This window comes from Meriones unguiculatus, chromosome 17, assembly GCF_030254825.1.
Source record: "Meriones unguiculatus strain TT.TT164.6M chromosome 17, Bangor_MerUng_6.1, whole genome shotgun sequence".
NCBI lineage: Eukaryota > Metazoa > Chordata > Mammalia > Rodentia > Muridae > Meriones > Meriones unguiculatus.
Genome location: NC_083364.1, coordinates 37,104,797 through 37,124,024, shown reverse-complemented (window position 1 = coordinate 37,124,024; position 19,228 = coordinate 37,104,797). Strand labels below are relative to the sequence as shown.

General features: G+C 50.2%; 1 protein-coding gene across 3 annotated transcripts in view; it reads right to left on the bottom strand.

Moving 5' to 3' along the window:
* Window positions 1-19,228, bottom strand: part of Slc12a8 (solute carrier family 12 member 8) — a 141,730-nt gene that overhangs the window by 90,922 nt on the left and 31,580 nt on the right. For all 3 annotated transcript variants that reach the window (XM_060370278.1, XM_060370279.1, XM_060370276.1), the window contains one exon: window positions 18,321-18,552. In XM_060370278.1, the coding sequence (XP_060226261.1) occupies window positions 18,321-18,552 (232 nt within the window). The remainder of the gene's footprint in view (window positions 1-18,320; window positions 18,553-19,228) is intronic.

Here is a 19,228-nt window from a genome sequence, read left to right as displayed (position 1 = left end):
GGTCAGCTGGGGCTATAAAAATGGGGGGAGGGGCAAAGCAAGCAAGAAAAAGAAAAGGAAGGAGGGAAGGAGAGGGGGAAAGAAGGAAAAGAAAATTGGAGCTAGCCTGGGCTATATAACAAGATCCTGTTTTCAGTAGTCACTTCCAACCCCCACTCCTTAGAAGTGGAAATGTGCAATTTTTACTGTTTCAGAAAAAAATGATTTTATCTGGGCTCTTTGGTAAGGGATGTCTGATAAGGGCCTTGTGAGACTCTGACGCGCCAGTCAGCGTGGACATCCGACAAATACACGAGTGCCTACTAGGAGTGAATCTGAAAACAGAGTCGGGCAACGGCCCACACATACACACTCATATAGAATAGTTAAGTGACAGGACTTTTCAGAGAAGTGGGAAAGTTCCCTTCACATCCCTAGGCTCTGGAAGACACTGTTGCTTGGGCTGAAGGCTTGTGAGACGGGCGTGACCTTCTCAGGCAAAGCACGGCCACGTGTGAGGATGATGCAGGCTCCCGCCCGGGCAGTGACCTCAGCTATCCATCTGTGCTGCTGGTCCAGCCTGAGAGTGAGCGGCAGCCCTGAGACAGGGAGCCTGCAGGATTTGGGACAGGAGAAGCTGCCTACGGGAAGGCCTCAAGCCACCCACAGGGCATCCTGAAAACCCTGCCAATGACTTCCTCTCGGCGTGAGCGGGCATGGCTGCTGCATCACGGCGGAGCTGGCCAGGGTTCTCTGGGGAAGAGAGATTCCTGTACCTGACGCTGTGTGGCTGCTTTCTTTCTCCATAGGGCCTGAGGGAGCCAAGCCCCAGCGTTTGTGACTAGCTAGGTTTCTGGACTGGGAACTGCATATGTGCCTACCCACGAGCGAGCCACAGGGGAAAATTAAATATTTATAGCAGGACCTTTTAAAAGTTATTATTTCGGATCATAAACCAACAAGAGGAAAGTTAGTCAGTTAAGGTTCCCAGATTAAAATAAGCTTTTTATAAACCAACAAGAGGAAAGTTAGTCAGTTAAGGTTCCCAGGTTAAAATAAGCTTTGTTGCTGGTGTTTGCGGGTGTATATGCTCCTGATGGTGGCCAATGTTGGAAACAGCCCGCATAGAGGCGCACACCTTTGATCCCAGCACTCGGAAGGCAGAGGCAGACGGATCGAGGCCAGCCTGGTCTACAGAGTGGGTTTCCAGACAGCCAGGGCTATGTAGGGAGACCCTGTCTCAAAAACCAACCAGCCAACCAACAAAACAGCAAAACAGAAGTGGGCAATAGGCTGGGGAGGGAGGAGATGGAAAAATTGGATAGGTATTTAGAAACAAGAGAAAGATCTCTCTCTCTCTCTCTCTCTCTCTCACACACACACACACACACACACACACACACACACACTGGTCTTTAAAATGCTCCTGGCCTGTCCCCATCAGCCCCCCAGAGCCGGCTGTGCCTTCTGTGACCTGCCTCGGGATGGTTCCTGGGTTTATCCCACCCCACCCATGCGAGGTTTCCAAAGAGCGACTCCCAAATTTAACCACTCGCCCGCTTAAAAGGAACCCTGCTGACCTTCGGCTCGGCTTTTATGATTTATTTTTGTTCCTTTTTTTTATCCCTAGCCAGAAAGACCCAGAAAGTCCCAGAGACGTGTCCTGGAACCTCTGCGGGGCTACAAGCTGACTGAGACCACCCAATGCTGCAGACGACCTTATACCCTGGACATCTCGCATACCCTGTGAACCCAGCTATGTTTTCAACAGGGACAGACGAGAGACTGTGACGAGACGGCCTTCCTGCCTCATACTTTAAAATGAAGCGTGCGGGCCAATGAGATGGCAAAGGTAGTAGTCACCGAGTCACTGCCCACCCGAGTTTAATCCCTGGGACCTGCACTGTGGAGGGAGAGAGCTAACTCCCACAGGTTGACCTCTGACCTCCACCCGCACAAACATAAACCCAACTTAAATAAAAGCAAGCGCCCATTGTTCTGAACATGGAATTGTAATTTATGTTCAGTGTTTAATGCAAAGAAACATGAAGTAAAAATGTGGAAGTAATGAGAAAAATTGTCCTTTATTACTGTGGGTGGCAGGATTCTGGGTGACTTTCTCCTCCCTTTGCTTTCATCTTTCAGACTCTCTGAGAGGAACATGGATTGCTTTGAGAAAGAGAAAGAGAGAAAAAAAAAAGTCAAGTCAGCCAGTTAGTTCTGCCTGGACAGGCTGAACCCTGACTGTCCATCTGTGCTGTCCCACGTGATCAAGGAGCTCTTTGAAGCTCTCCATGCTTGGGATGCCTTCTGGGGACACAGGCCATGAGAACTTGTTTCTGCTTTAACATCTCCCCGTGCCCTGTGGCTCACTTCCCTGGACACAACCTCGGGACAGAGAGGGCCATGCCTGGTCCCAAGGGAGCCCACTGGCTCAGAATTCCCATGAGGCCCTGTCCTGATGGGTCTCACTTTGGGAGCAAGGGAAGAGGCACCCTTAACTAAGGCACGAAAGGACAGCGGGTGTCAGCCACGGCTGTGAGCCGGAAGGTAGCTGCTAACCTTTTATGACTTATGTTTGCTCTTCTCAGCAGCCAGGCAAGAGAAAACACACTTATTTCTTCTGCGCTGTTATCCCCTTTGAAACCTTTTATTTTCAGAGTTTTATTAAGATTCCAACAAATGCCCAAATCACAGCATATCTCTCATGGTGGTGACCATCGTGAATATGAGACTGGAGTTTGCCAGAGAGTATTGTGCACTTTCCAGAGAGAAGAGCTAATATCACTCCTGCCACACCATACCACACACATACACACACACACACACACACACACACACACACACACACAGAGACAGAGACAGAAACAGACACAGACAGAGGGACACAGAGAGATGGGGATTGCTACTTTTGAAGGCAAAGGATGATCTCTCCAAGGTGTATGATACGAACGCATTCTGGAAGCCTGGGAAGTGATAGTGCCTATTTAGCTGCCTGTCTGGTCAGGTGAAGCCACCACCAGGAGACAGTGAACCGGCAACACCCTTGCTTCCTTCTAGACGTCTGTCACGCCCATCCTACGCCACAGCCTAAGCACCACACAGCTAACTTCTTGCGCTTCTGGAATTTTCCATGTACTTTCTCACTCCTGACTCCTTATCCACCCCGTCCCCTTGCCTAGGATGACGCTCCCCAGCTCACTATCAGGTGACACACTCTCTCTCAGATCAGTCTCAGCTCAAGGTCACTGCATGCCTCTCCCGGAACACGGAGACTTTCCTTTATGACACGTACCCAGGGTGTGGCAGCTGTCCAGCTAGAGGAGAGGCTGGGCCTCGCATCTGCACATAGTAGAACTCAAGCAAAAGTAGTTTCGTCAGCTGATCAAGTGGAGAAGAAAGAAACAGAGGCTGTAGGGGACACTGGAGACAGAGACTGATGGGACCAAGGGACGGCAAGAAGAGACAAAGGAACCTAGGAAAGAATGACAGACAAAATATTTTCAGGAAGAAAAAAAAAACAAAACATTTCCCTGTTTAAGCCTAAATATTCATTTTGTTTCCCTTTGTGGGGAATGGCTGGGATGTTTTGAGAAAGAGTCTCCCTGTATGGCCGAGGCTGACCTCAAACTCTGATCTGTGCTGGGATTCCGAGTGCTGGGGCTGCAGGTGTCCCTACCATACCTGCTCTTTGGTTTTCACTGCCAACGAGACCACGTCTCTGCCTATGTTCAGTCCCAGGTCACCCTGATTGTAACGGTGAGTAGAGCCGATGACCGTGGGGTGCTCCTTGGACCACAGGAGCTGCCCCTCTTGATCATGTTTCCAGGTGCCGTAATCATGAAATCACTGCTTTCCCCAGAGCAACACCTGACACTTGGTTCTCAATAGCCTAAAATATTCCACCACGTGTATGGACGGATGTGGCCCTCACAATCATCTTGGAAGGTGTTCACGGAGCTAATTCACACCAAAGTGCCGGAACTAAGGACCTGCACAGAAGGCTACCCCTCTGAGGATGGTGGGGGCTCGTCAACGTTTATTTTGACACTGTCAGAAATCACACTCCAACAGCCAGCCGAGAGAAAGCATTCTCATTCTTCTACACCGTCATCCCAAATGACTTCCAGAAGGCTCTGGAGCCTTTTATTTATAGTTTTATTCAGGTCTCCATAAAGGAGCCCCCAGATGGGGCACAGCCCACACGACGGTGGCCGTCTTAAGCATAACACTTTGGGAGTTGCTAGAGAAGAGAGACGGCACACTCTCCAGAAAGACGAACCAATATGTACCACCCCCGTGGGAAAATGATACTTTATGAAGACAAGAAGTAAATGAAATTAAGTACTTTAAAATGTGGTCAGTTTGTCGTGTAAGATTATTAACACCAAATTTCTGAGTCCATACAGCAGATTAAACACACGTGCACAATTTCATTTCCTCTCTACATTGAACTAAATATGCAGCAAAGAGTTTTTTTTGTTTGTTTCAAGACAGGATTTCTCTGTGTAGCCTTGGCTGTCCTGGGCTCGCTTTGTAGACCAGGCTGGCCTTGAACTCACAGAGATCTGCCTGCCTCTGCCTCCCTGAGTACTGGGATTACAGGTGTGTGTCACCACACCTGGCTGTGTTTATGATTTTTTTTTAAGGATATAAATCCATAATACTGGAGACACAAAACAGCAACGACATTTTGGAAGCTAAAAAGTAGCAGTGTGAGTGCTGGTGCTGAAGATCAAGTCAGCCACAGGAGAAGCCGAGACCCAGCATAGTTCACACCAGACAATGCACAGAGACCTTGACAGAATGAGACAGACTCTGGATGGGTGTCTGAGAGGTAAGAGGTCAGAATAAAAAGACCCTAAGAAGGTCTTTGCTGTCGACAGGCAACTGGCACAACCCGACGGAACCACAGTCTGGAGGCCGATCTCTGGAGAGCCAGGGCCTGTTTACTGTGTAATGAAAGTCACACTCACCCAGCCTCCCTCCTCAGATAGGGCCCCAGAGCAAAGCATGTCGGTAAGAGCTCAGGTTGAGTCCCGTCTGTCCTTGTGACTGGTAAAGTACTTATTGCTCACTGCCTTACTTTTTCCATCTGCAAAATGTGACTAGCCACAACGCTGTGAAATAATTGAGTAAACGGGTACAAGGAAAGCACAATAATAATAATAACAACAACAATAACAATAACAACACAGGCCTGTGAGCCTGGCCATGCTCAGGCCTCATGCAGAGGGCGTCTGATGGCCGCCCTTTCCCATCTATTCTCCTAGTTGCAAAGTTTGGATGAAGCAAGCGGGATCTGTGACAAGATGTCCAAGTCTTTCATACCCAGGATTGAGACACGGGTCCCTAACAGTCACAGACCGAGTTTGGTGGCAGGCTGAGGACCAGCACAGCCTCCCGCGCCAGCATCCTAAGGAGTCCTGGGCAGGGAAGAAAACACCCAGGTGTGAGTGATGGCTCCCTGAAAACACATGGACACGAGATGAGGAGTTGAGAGAAAGGGGTTCCAATGGTGACTGTGTGACCTGGCAAATGTCCCCCGGCTCCTTGTGCCCAGTCTCACACAGGGTCCGGATGCTGTGGGTACATGTTGGTGTGCCCTTAGGTGCCACAGAGCAGTGGTTCTCAACCTTCTGAATGCTGAGACCCTTTAATATGGTTCCTCATGTTTTGGTGACCCCCCGCAAACCATAACATTTTTTTCATTGCTACTTCATCACTGATTTTGCTACTGTTGTGATTCGTAATGTAAATATCTGTGTTTTCTAATGGTCTTGGGTGACCCCTGTGAAAGGGGCGTTGATCCCCACAGGGGTCATGACCCATAGGTTGAGAATCGCTGCCATAAAACTATGCAGAGGCAAAGAGGTTGCTCACGAGGTACTGAGTCTAGTCTGAACACAGCGCCTCGTCCGAGGATAACTTCAGGGCTAGTGCTGGCGGGCTTGTGTTTCCCATCTCCCGGTCTAGGCAGGACCCATAACAATGTTATCACTTTTTAAAACATATGCCCAAACTCGTTCCTCTTCCAGACACTTGGCAGGTGCCCAGTTAATAGATTATTCCGCCAGACAGCTGAATGCATTGGCCATTGGTCAAGAATGAGATCACTGCAATCCTATGTGCTATAACTGGGAGAGCCTGAAAAGAAACCACTGGCTGTTTGTTAGCAAATGGCATTTTACACTCCCACAATCCTACACTTTGCCTTCCCCGGTGTCTGGTCCAGAGCAGGGGAGGGTTTATTTATGTCAGGCTGGTTTTGGTCTTTGGCCCCTTAGGTTGGTGAGTGACTGCTTATTCGTGTCATATATCCATGAACCCCCAGGCAGACGTCAGCTGATCTATGTCTGGCCTACATCCCTGACCCCAGGCCTTCCTCTCAGCATCCCCAATCCCTGGCCTTCCTCTCAGCTGGAAAGAACAAATCAGGAGTCTCCCCGTCCCAGCTGTCTAGATTCTGGTTTAATTTACTCACATGTGGATATGGGTAATACAACACATGTGTGCTAAAGCGGGTGGGTGGGAGGAAGGGAGGAGAGGAAAGAGAAAGCGAGAGAGACTGTTGTTACTCAAGGCTGTGATGATACACAGCTATGGTACTGTCCTGGGGGTAGGTTAAGATGCACAGTCTGGTTTCCCAGTGACTCATCCCCTTCTTTCATCAAATATGAAATGCCTCCCTAAGCACCTCCACTCCTTGCAAAGGTGAAAATTCAGGAGGAAGACTTTCAAAGCCGCGGCTTCTCACAGCTGCAACCCTCTTTCCTTCCTTCTGCCGGAGAAGGTCTGACTGGACTTGCACTGGGGCTCCGCCCAGGAGCCCTCTGTGAAGGCCTTGTGAGAGCCCTTGCCAGCTGAGCCTGTACAGGCAGAATACCTGAGAGCCGCAGCCAAAACAGGAAGGCTGGCGCCTCTCTGGGGGGAGCCTGGGGAGGACCAGCCACCCAGATCTGCGGACGAGGGGCCAAGGGTGACGCTTCTCTACCTCTACTGAGGTTCCATGACCTTCCCCCTACGGTCTGCCCTTGTCACTCTGATTCCTTCATTTGCTCAACTAAGAGAGACTCTCAAAGCCTGCTCTAGGTCCTAGCCTGGTGCTGGGTGACACAGAGGTGACAAGATCCTTCCCTCCCTGTCCCCCGGAGCATTCATGTTGTTGCGGCAAGCCAGCGAAGGGACAATCCCAGCCACAGGGCGGCCTCTGAAGTTCCACCCTCTCAGCCCCACTGTGACCCCACAGCAGTGTGCCTCGGGGACCAGCCAGGGGATCCAGGCAAGCCCAACTTCATCTCTCCCTCAGCATCATTGAACTTCCAGATTCTGGCCCAGTGTCTATAAAAAGAACCCATCACATAGGCCCTCTGTGGTGAATGGCCTATGCTGAGCTCCAATGCAGATGGATGAGCAAACTCTTCAGGTCTAAATTGCCCATGATGCTTGCAACCAAATCATCCAAACACCTGCTCATTAGCTGTGTCCACCAGGCGTCAAGTCTTCTGCTAAATAAACTAACATATTCTTAGTGGTAAAATTTTTAATATACCAAGAGAGTTTAGGGCAGCAATAGGAATGGTCTGGGCTAGGCCAGAAACCCATCAGCTGGCTCATTCCAAGGATCCAACCCCAGAGAGAGAAGGAGAGAGAGTAGGGGAGGAAACAAGAAAGTGAGGAAGTCAGGAGAGAAGTCGAGTATGGGGAGAGATGGAAGAGAAACAGAAGAGAGGAAAATAACAACAATCATCATCATCCTGGTGGCACACCCTTTAATCTCAGCTCTCAGCTAGAGGCAGCTGGATCTCTGAGTTCAAAGCCAGCCTGATCTACAGAGCGATAATCCAGACCCACTAGGGTTACACAGTAAGACCCAGTCACAAAAATAAAGCAACTCTATTTGTCGCTTCCTCTTTCCTTTCCTTTCACTGTGGCGTCAGATCCTGCGGGTTTGTGGCCCCGGCTGCAGCCACCATCCTTGCCTATTTCTAAGCCAGCATACCTCGTCAGGAAACTGTCCTGGGGGTGGCAGAAACGTTCACCCACGCGGAGGCGAGGCGCCTCCTGCCTGCAGGATAGCAGACTAGCGTGAGGTCACTGGTTCCAGGTTTGCCTACCCACCATGCCCTCGAGGAAGAAGGCTGCCCCCAGAGGACCCAGGGCTGAGGCAGGCTGCACAGGGAGTGGCTGACACTAACCCTGTCTGACCGTGTACCTGGAGTTAGCACTTGCTGGCTGAGCTTGCCCCTGATCTTTGTTCCTGGTAGCACCGGGGAAGCCTGCCTTTGTCACCATACCGCCCGGTGTTCGTGCCCCTCTGTTTCGTCTCTTATTTACCCTCCAAGGGGCTCGGCTCTGACCATCTGGCCAGGCAAGAGATGGCTGGCTGAGACCGCAGGCTCAGACCCTCTTGGTACTGTCCTGGGGTAGGTTAAGATGCACAGTCTGATGCAAGAATGAAGGCAGTGTGGGGACCCCACCTTCACCCAATGGCACATGGTGATAGCAGGTGCCTCTGAGGTCACGCTGAGGTCACACTTACTATGCAAGCTCAGGAAGGTTGTTCAAGCTCTTTGGAGGGCCCAACTCCATTGTCTGTAAAGCTAGCATAGTCATCACACTGACCCCCATTAGTTGTTTCAAGGGTGACAAGGGTAATGCAAGCAGAGTGCATTTCTTACTGTTTCCTCATGTACACACACACACACACACACACACACACACACACACATGAGCGCGCGTGCACACACACACGGAGCAAGGATTTGTGAGTGCAGCCCTTGGCTGGACACCCAGTCAAGTGAGAGGTCTGAGGGCCCCCTGCTCGCACACCCCAGGCCGATGGCTTAGAGTGGCACATTCGTCCTCAGGTCTCTGTGATCCTGAGCACGGAAAGCCACGGTCTCTGTCCCTCACTGAGCATCACTTGTCCATCTCTGAAGAAGGCAGTGCAGAGGCCGTATGAGCAGAGGACACTGGGCAGGGATGCCCGACCCCAAGCAGTTTGAAAACACAGAAGGACAGTGTCCACCCAGAGGTATAGGCCTGAACCAGGGCTAAGGATTCTCCCTGCTTCCCCTGACGCCCTGCTCTACTGGTGCTGCTGGGTGCAGGCAGGGTTCAGGGTCAAGGGACCAAGGCTGGAGTGAAAGTTGGGGGACCCTCCTTGAAAGTGTTCTTTGCCTACTCCCAGACTTGACCTCTCCACCCTGTACCAGCAAGGAGCTAGCGGCAGGGCGGCCTGAATTCTCAGAAGCGACCTCCCCTCTCCAGGCTGCTGCTCCTCCAGGCTGCTGCTCCTGCAGGCCCGAAGTAACCCTCTCTGGCCCTGTCCAGCGTGTTTACGAGGCTCACTTGAGAGTACGTCTGACAATCCCTAGACCCAGAACAAACTGTAGACACCAGCTCCAGAGAAGCAATTCACACACGGGACGGAACTTCTCCTCCCAGGACTGTAGAAGGGAAAGGACTGCCCTGGGACGAGGTCTCCTGCCCAGAGGCCAGAGAACAAACAGACTGCAACTCCACTCAGAGGCCACTGAGGGCACTGCAAGGCCTTTCAGGCAGGTCTGCCCATCATCTGGAAAACAGCTGGAGACAAAGCACGCGGGAGTTGGGGTCCACCACAAGAGACAGGAGCCAGGCAAGAAGGCCCCGTGCTGGGCAGATAATGCCACAGTGGTAACCCGGTTCCTGTGCGTGCCCCTTCCAGGAATGAAGCAGAGTGCCATAGATGAACTGCAAGACGGGTGTCCCACAGAAAGGGCATGGAGGCCTCCCTCACAGTCGACACAGACTAGCCAATTGCACCTGCAGGGACGGAAAAGGTCATGCAGTCTGGCTAGCTTTCGCTGAGTGGCTCTCTCTCCGTACAAATGCCTACTGCCTACCTCCATAAATCAGTGATGAGCGATTCTGGAAGACCCAAGCCTTGCCCTGATGGACTGACTCTACGCTCTAGAGGCGCAGCCAGGATGCTCATGTTCACCCTGCTCCACAGGACAGAGCTCGTGCATGTGCTATAAACCTGGTCAAAGCCCATGGCTTGCGCCAGAGGCCTTAGGCAGGAACTCCCAGATTCCACACCTCTCTGCTGGACCAACAAGGGGCCTGACCATGGAGGCCTGGATTCCTAGAAATGACTTCCCTCTCCAGGATGCTGCTTCTGCCTCTCTGAGGCAAGGGAGTAGCCCTTCCCAGCCTCTGTCACAGTGTGGTTTTGCTGAGTTGGAAATACTGTCAGGCTGCCTTCTAAACAGCCATGTGTACAGCTCAGCCTTGGCCAGAAACCCCCAACTGGTCCAAGTGATGAAACTAAGTGACTGCTCAGCACTAAATGGAGCATCTATAGGAACTCCATCCCACCCTCAAGGCTCAGAGACCATCTCGGAAGAGGGGCAGAAAGAATGCCAGAGCTCAGGCGTGGAGAGGAGCGCTGTGAAATGCTGTCTTCCGGACATGCCATGGTCTTTGCACTCATGAATTCACTGTAGCTATGGTTACCCACAGAAGATCAAGCCAACATGATCAGCAGTCAACCCTCGATAGAAAGCACCAGTTGGCTTCAGTGGGCTACCATAGCAACAACCAAAACCAGAGCAGACATGAAGGTGGGAGGATATGTTGGCCATGTTTAGTGGATGTACGAAGGGGTACCGGGTGTGGATGTGATGGAGATATATTTGTCACACGTGTGGAACGGTCGATAAATAAAAGATAGTTCCACTTTAAAAAAAATAATAAGGTCTATCAGAACTTCTAAGAGTAAAAATAAAAATAATGAAAGGCATTATGAGCTTGCTTGACCACAGGAACTGGCAATATGGAAGCTGGTTGGGGAAATCTAGGGAAGCAGATAAAGCAGGGCAGCGAGGATGATGGAAAGGAAAGCACAGGTCCTCACTGACAGCAGGGAACTGACCAGACCAAGAAGAGAGCCAAGGCGCTGTCTCACAGAACAGAGGTGAAAGGCTATTACAAACGGGCACACACGGCCAGTGTGCAAAACGGGACAGGAGTCACAGATGAAAGCCAGGCAGGGAAGGACATGTCTTTAATACCAGCACTTGGGAGGTGAAAGCAGGAGGATCAGAAGTACAAGATGGTCCTTGGCTATAGAGTGAGGTCTGGGCCAGCCTGGGCTACAGTGAGACCCTGCAATAACCAGAACAAACAGGAACCAGAGTTGAGCCAAGTTCCTGGTTTTGGAGATGGAGAGCTCAACGGAGCCTCAGCGAGGGCAGTTTCAGCAGAGCTCGGAGGCAGGCAGTGCTTGCCGCAGCCTCTTTATAGAACCCACGCTGTGACTTCGGCTTCCCCGGGACCAAGTGTAAACCCCGGCCTCACCAGGCGGCTTCCACCTGCTGGGTTCAGCGTGAGCCGGGCCTGCCGCAGGCCCCCCTGCCTGACTCAGGCCCCGGAGGACCAGGTGGCGCAGGCAGCGCAGTGTGGGCTGGGAAATGCAGGGTACGTACGTCGCGGAAGCTTGGCAAGCGCCTCCCCGGATAAGCAAAGGATTAAGCTCGCAATTTCATTTCGAAGTGTGGAATCGAGAATTCAAATGTACCACATGTCACTTCGCTTTCTAAGACGCATTTTCTCTATATTTGCCTGACTTTCATGGCAGCGAGAGCGTTTTGGCATGAGACTCATCTTACATAAATGAAAATATGAGCCCAACCCCACCGCCCCAATGGCATTTTAGGAGCTTTAAGACAAATGTTTGAACATGTCATGTCTAAGCTGCCTTGCTGCTCAGCTTTGCCCACTGCCCTCTGTGTCTTGTGCAGTGGCATGTGCTTTGGGGAAGACAGGACAGGAAGTGGAGAAAGAAGGAACCTTGCTGCCAGCCCACACAGCAAAAAATCTGGTGGCCGTGGAGAGAGGTGGCGAGGAGAGCCAGGGCAAAGAGAATATGACACAGAGAGACATCTTGAGACACAGAAGGACACAGTGTGCACACGTGCACAATTTAAAAATTTAAAAAATTAAATGATAAATGTTCAGACAAGGAGTTCTAATATCCAACTATTATTACACTCATTGACTATCCCCAGGGAACAGTTCCAAGATCCCAGAGACTCTTGAACCTGCAAACTGAACTAAATTTTGCTTTGTCCTATTCAAACTTGAAGAGACTAACAACAATAAAAGTGAAAACTGAGAACCTTATGAAGTGTTCATGAAATGCTGAAAATCCATGAATTATTCTTCTAGGTTTCCATTCAATATCTTTGGTGGATAAACTAAGCTGAGAGATTGAAATTATTTTTAAAGAAGGATTGCTGCAGTCAGAGTTTAAGTTGGGGGGGAGGGGGAGTAAGCTGGATGGGTGTGGTGGTACACACCTGTAATTCCAGCACTCAAGAATTGAGGCAGGAGGATCGTAAGTTCAAGACCAGCTTGGTAGAAGTCTGACTTAAATGGGGGAGGGGGCAGGGAGCAACTATAAAAGAAATAGCTGTATCCCCCTAATTGAGGTGCTCAAGCTGAAAAATAGATTTTTGTTGTTGTTGTTGTTACAGGGACTGGAGAGATGGCTCAGTGGTTAGGAACACTGGCTGCTCTTCCAGAGGACCTGAGTTCAGTTCTCAGCATCTACATGGCAGCTCCACCGTCTGTACCTCCAGTTCTAGGAAATCTGTCGCCTTTTTCTGTATTTCATGGGCACCCGCAAGCATGTTCACATATACACACAAAAACATAATGGTTTTTAATCTAGCAAATTTTCACTATAGAATTATAGGGCATCATAGGTAGAGAGCAGATGTGAACACTTGGAAAAGAAACAGGTTATCTACTAAGCATGGGAATCAGAACAGCACCAGACATCTGATGCCTTGGAAGGGTAGAAGGAGAAGCAAAATGATTCCACTACTCTACCCGAAAGTGTTTCCAACTTCTCCAGTGTCAAGTGACACTTTCTGGGACCCACAGAGAGGGTCCAGGCCCTGGGCAGAGAGGGTGGGAGTTCCAGGACACGAGCTGGGGCCCAGCACAGAGACGACCTCTCTAGGAAAAGCAAGGCTGGAAAGAGAAGCTCCCACAAGGGGGGTCCTGGCCCAACCCCAGTGGCATGTGAAGGCTCTGGGGAGCATTTTCTACATGGTAACCGGCCACGGAAAATAAGGCAGATCAAAAGTGATGGGGTGTAATGGGGTACATGGCGGCTTCCTACGGTATGTTCTCTCCCTAGACCTAAGAATCTGGAAATGGCTCTCATCTGAGAAAGGATTTTTGCTGACGAACCTAAGGCTCTCCGAGTGACAACAGTCGGACTGTCAGGTGACTGTTTGCAGTGACACATCATTTTAACATTTTTGTTAAAATACTGAATACACGGGGAAGAGACAGGGCAGGGCCATGTGAAGAGGGAGGCAGAGACCGGAGTGATCAGCACTCCTAAGAGACCCCTGGGCTCCTGGAAGTTGGAGGAGGACAAGAAGGGGTCTCTTCTTGGGTCAGGACTTGCTGGGACAGTGACCCCGAGATACTTCTGACTCCAGACTTTTGACCTTCAGAACTATGTGAGGATAAGTTTCAGTTGTTTCAAGCTCTGCGGTTGTTGGTTAAGGCAGCCAGGGACCTAACACAGGCAGTACATTTAATTTCAGGAAATGACACAAGGAGATAAACAGTATATGGTTTCGGTCCAATGAGAATTTTATGCATGTACTACTTCTTCATACATAATTTCAAAGGGACAGATGACCTCAGGGGAGAGCTTCAATATCTGTAGCAAGCATCTAACATGGATAAAAACTAAGCTAAGGAAGGTGAGCTTCAGGAGCCAGCAGGGAACAGAGAACGGGGTGGGAAAGAACCAGGGAAGATTCTAGACAATTCAAGGGAAAGGAGAAGTGGAAGAGGCAATAAAAACAGGAAAAAAATGATCCCCGGTGGTGGTCAAAAAACAAATGGAAAGAAAAGGAATACACACTGCACAGCATTTAAGAGATTACACCTACCCAGTATCTTCCAAGATACAGAGAGTCAGTGACTAGTGTAAGCTCCAAACAACCCAACTCGAGGCAGCGGGGTGGAACCCAGCAGAGTTTCAAGCACACCTGACCTGCCTCCTGTGAGTTCTGTCTGAGACTCCCTCCGGAAGAAGCAAGCCCCCAAGTCTGAACGGGATGTTCGCATCTGCCAGGTCCGTGAGGGCGCAAAACTGGGCAAATCTCAAGTAGGGGTAACAGGACTTTAAACATAGAGCGTGTCTAATCCGGTGATCCAGGGGCTGTTGTGCAGCACAAATATTCACATATGCATGTAATAACACTTAATCTACAAAAAGAGCCCAGGATTTTGAAAGAGAGTAAGGATGATTATATAGGAGGATTTGGAGAATTAGAGTGACTGAATCCTGTCCTGACTGCTTGGGAGCAGGAGCGGGGCAGCAGCTAAGCCACGGAGAGTTTACCTGCATCTCTGGGAAGAGCGGTCCCATGTGTGCTCGTCACATGCACACATGCTCAGGTACCCATCTCCTCCTGGGCCGCTGGAGTGGAAGAATGCAGAGAAGAAAGGGACGACTTCCTCCTCCTTTTATAGGTGTCAGGATTGAAGGGGTTTTGTAATAATAACAATAACGTTTTTCTTCCTTGCTTTTTTTTCTTTTCTTTTCCTGCCTCCCTTCCTTCCTTTTTCGAGACAGGGTCTTACTCTGTGGCCCAGGCTAACCTTGAACTCATGCTAATCCTCCTGCCTTGGCTTCCTGAGACTGTAGGCATAAAACCATGCCTGACTTGTTTTGCCTCTAAAATACAAATAAAGGGGAACCTCAGTATAAGTTAGATCTAAAAAACTGTCCTTTTAAAAAATTTTTTCAAATGGTAATTTATGTGTATTGATATTTTATCCACACATATGTCTGTATACCACATGTGACCCTGGAGGCCAGAGGAGGACCCCAGAGCAGCCAATTCTCCAGCCCATATGTGTGTGTGTGAGTGTGAGCGTGAGTGTATGTGTGTGTGTGTGTGTGTGTGTGTGTGTGTGTGTGTAATTTTTTAAGTAACACTAGTCTGGAGAGATGGCTCAGTGGCTGAGGGCACAAAGGATTCTGGTTCAGTTTCCAGCACCCACATGGCGATTCCCAACCATCTGTAACTTCAGTTCCAGGGGCTCTGATTGATTCCCTCTTTTGGACTCCACAGGTACCAGACATGGACATGGCACATATACATACATGCAGGCCACATACACACATAAAATGAGTGAACAAATGAGCAAATAAGCAATAACTCTTAGAAAAACCAAATAACACCAGCCAACCGAAGGAGAAGCAGAACTGTAATGGTGCAGCCACACATAATCTCCACGGACCATCACTGTGAACATCTAAGCACAGTTCCTTCCTGTCATTTTTTTTTTTTTTTTCTAGAGACAGGATGTAATAGCCCTGGCTGTCCTGGCCTCACTTTGTAGACCAGGGTGGCCTTGAACTCACAGAGATTCACCTGCCTCTGCCTTTTGAGGGCTGGGATCAAAGGCGTGTGCCGCTACAGCCCGGCTATTCCTTCCAGCCTTTTGTCAAATGTTTTCCCTCACTTACTAGTTGAAATCATTCTGCTGAATCCATTCTAAAGGTTTCGGTTTGGTTTTTTTAACTACAGGGAAAAGAGTCTGTTTGATTAAAACAAAACAAAACAAAACAAAAAAAAAATCAATGATGCCAAAAACAGATACTAGAAGAGCCCGTTGCTATGGGAATTATTGAAAATAAATTTCTGCTCCAACTACACCCTGCTAATGTATTGACCAGGAAGGAGGAGAAGCACTGGAGTCGCTTAGAAGAGCAGCCAAGAAAGTCTCCAGGCGAGAAGGGAAACACATGAGTCTAGTGAAGTCTAGGTGGCCCGCAGCACTGCCCTGCCAGTCAACCGCGGTCTCTTATAAACTGTGTGGGCGGGACGAGGGCACCTGGGAACCGGGGACCAGGTAGGCTGCTTCTCCCTTCCTAGACAGTTCGGCAGCCAAAGGCCAGCCGGTCTCCCTCAGTTTGAGAGCCACTGCTGCTGGATGGGGCAAGGCCAGGAAAAAAGCACGCCTTCCCACCAGCAGAGAAGTCCCAGCACTCCTGGGGAGCCAGGGCGATCCCCAGGGTCCCTTCCACACAGGAGCCGGCCCTTCTGGATGGCAGTGGAGACGTTTGTGCAATTTCTGGCATTGGGACTCCAATATCTGAAGAAACAGTAGCGTGTGCCAGCTCAACTCTGAGCAGTCCACAGCCTTTAAAAGGCAAGACTAGGGGCTGCAGAGACGGCTTGGTGGTTAAGAGCACTTGCTGTTCTTCCAGAGGACCTGCATTTCATCCCCGGCACCCATGTCAAGCGGTTCACAGCTATGTATAACCCCAGATCCAAGATCTGATGCCAGCAGGCACCCGCACACACGTGACGTACATACAGACAGACACACGTACATTGGCATAAATAAAAATAAAATCTAAAAATATATAGAGAAAATAAAAGCATAATGGTGTACACAGCTTGTTTGTTTGTTTGTAAAGGCAAGACCAGGGAGAACACAATGCAGGGGCAACCTCGAAGGGAGAGAGCAGAGAACGGACAAGCATGTTGTATGGAAACTGGCCTCTTCCTGCCCCAGGAAGGGCTCAGCTACAGCATCCTATCTGGTTTCAAGCAGGCATTAGCACAAAACAGAGCGTCTTTCTCTTCCTCTAAGATGGGTGTCTGTGGTCCCATCTCAAGAGGTTCCAGCAGGGGCTATGTAAGGTAAGGCTCTGGCATAAGATAAGCTCAGTATAGAGCCCAGCACGGCGGGTTCTCAGGCACAGTGACTGCCACCCCCACCGCCATCGTGGGTCCCTGTCTGGGCCGCAGCTTGTTCTAAGCACACCTGTTGGCCCCATGAGCCTCTCTCCTTAGAGCCTGGTCTCTACTGTCATGTAAACAGAGTTTCCGGGGTTGTACAGTGTCAGGCCTTTTCTACAGCCCTCTGGGGTCAAGCATAGTTGACCTTGATGCTAAAACAACACAAATCAGAAGAGGGCAAAGTTGCAGCCCTCCGTGTCATCAGAGCCCTGGGAAGTAATTCATGCTGTTAGGCTTCCACGAGGCTGAGGAAACCCTGTGTTAGACTAGCCCAGTGGCTCTCAACCTTTCTAACACTGCGACCCGTTAATGCAGCTCCTTCAGGTTGTGGTAACCTCTCCCCCATCATAAAGCTGTTCTCATTGTTACTTCATAACTGTCGTTTCGCTACTGTTGGGAATCGTAATGCAAACATCTACATCTTCTGATGGTCTCAGGCCACCCCAGTGGAAGGAGCTTTCAACCCCCAATGGGGTCATGACCCGCAGATTGAGAACCACCGGATCAGTCAGTGCTGGGTTCATTGAATAGTCACTATACTACCTGTGGACGTGGTGGTGCACGCCTGGAGTCCCGGCACTCGAGGGACAGAGGCAGGCGGGTCTCTGAGAGTTCGAGGTCAGCCTGGTCTACACAGTAAGTTCCAGGACAGCCAGGGCTACACAGAGAACCTCTCTCGATAAAATACAGAAAAGAAAAAGAAATAGCATTTGCTTTACCCCAAAGACTGAAAAGCTATACCTGGCCACTTGGCTGGTTTTTGTTGTTGTTGTTTTTAAGCTTAGGTCAAGGACACGCATTTTTATTTTGAAAAATAACTTGGCATATAGAGCAACAGATAATCAAAGGTTTCGGGAGCCAGCTCTATGGGAGGACAACTGGCAACCCTGGTCATAGCTTCCTTTGTTTCTCAAGATAAAAAGTCTCAGGATTTTGTTCACAACCTTTCTGCCTCGGCCTCCCGAATATTTACAGGCAGGTGCTGCCACGACCAGAAACATGTATTATATTTACATCAAGTTCTTAAAATAAAAAGAGAAAAGAGAAAAAAAGCAGGCAGGCAGCATCGCAGTCTGTTTCCCTCTCTGTCACCACCACCTCTTTCCTGCTCCGTGCCCCAGTCATTGCCACGGGTTTGCTCTCTGCCACCTGCCTGTGCTTTTGTTTGCCAGAAGTTGTGTTAGCTACTTTTTTTTTATATATATATAGAAAGAAATGAAAGAGAATCATGGAAAATATATGAAGTGTGTGTGTGTGTATATGTTTGTGTGGGGTGGGGATGGGGTGTCTGTGTGTGTGTGTGTGTCTGTGTGTGTGTGTCTGTGTGTCTGTGTGGGGTGGGGATGGGGTGTGGGGGGGGGGCTCCTGGGCCCAGCAAGCTCAAGTTGGTGCTCAACTGCTCAGGACCAGGCCACCCTAACTGTAGGTACAGCCTGCGGGAGGAGAGGGCATCTGTAAGTCACACCTATCCTTGTGGGCAAAGCAGTGTACCCCAGGGCTTACCTGGGTCCAGGTGGGTGAAAGAGCCCACCACAAAGTCCAGGGTGGAGACGGCCAGCAGGAGCAGCAGCAGCAGCTGGAGGCGGATGATCCACTTCACCCCGGCCAGGTTGATGGCCAGCAGGGCCAGCAGCACGGCCACGGAAACCGCTCGCACCGCCCAGATGCTCCCGAGGCCCAGCACCCCCGAGAGGGACTCGGCGAAGCCAGTGACGTACATGGCACCTGCAACACACTGCCGGGCAGTTCCCGGTACAAAGGGCCCGCCACGGAGAGGCGGTGGACCTGCCTGCTCACACCCACACCCATACCCCCCCACACACACACATGTGCCAGCACCGTGGCTCTGAGGCAGCACCAGGCCAAACCTGCTCTCCCACAGGGGAACCTGCCTCGGCCCCCATTGCACACCTGCCTCTTGAATGAGAGAGGAATGGGCTGAGAGCTGTCAGTGGTGACGGAGGCCCTAGGCCACCTCTGCCTGACTATTCAAGAACCTACAAACATTTGGACGCCATTACTTTTAACGTGTGTGTTTGTGAGTGTGTGTGTGTGTGAACGTGTGTGTATATATGTCAGTATATGATGAGTGTGAGAGTGTGTTTGTGTATATTTGTGTGTGTATATATGTGTATGAGTGTGTGTGTGTGTATGCATGTCCACCTCTTTCTTGAAACAGTGTCTCTCAGCAGCCTAGGACTGGCCAAGTAGGCTGGGCTGCCGGACCAGCAGCCCTATGGGTCTGTGGCTCTGGGGCTCAAATGCATGACCCCACGCTTGCAAAGCAAGCACTTTACTGAGTAAACCATCTTCCCAGGCCTGTTAAGTCTGGTTGTTTCCATTTGGGTTGGTTTCCCTTTCTTTAAGAAAGGGCCTAACACTGTAGCCAAGACTGACCTGGATCTCACTAT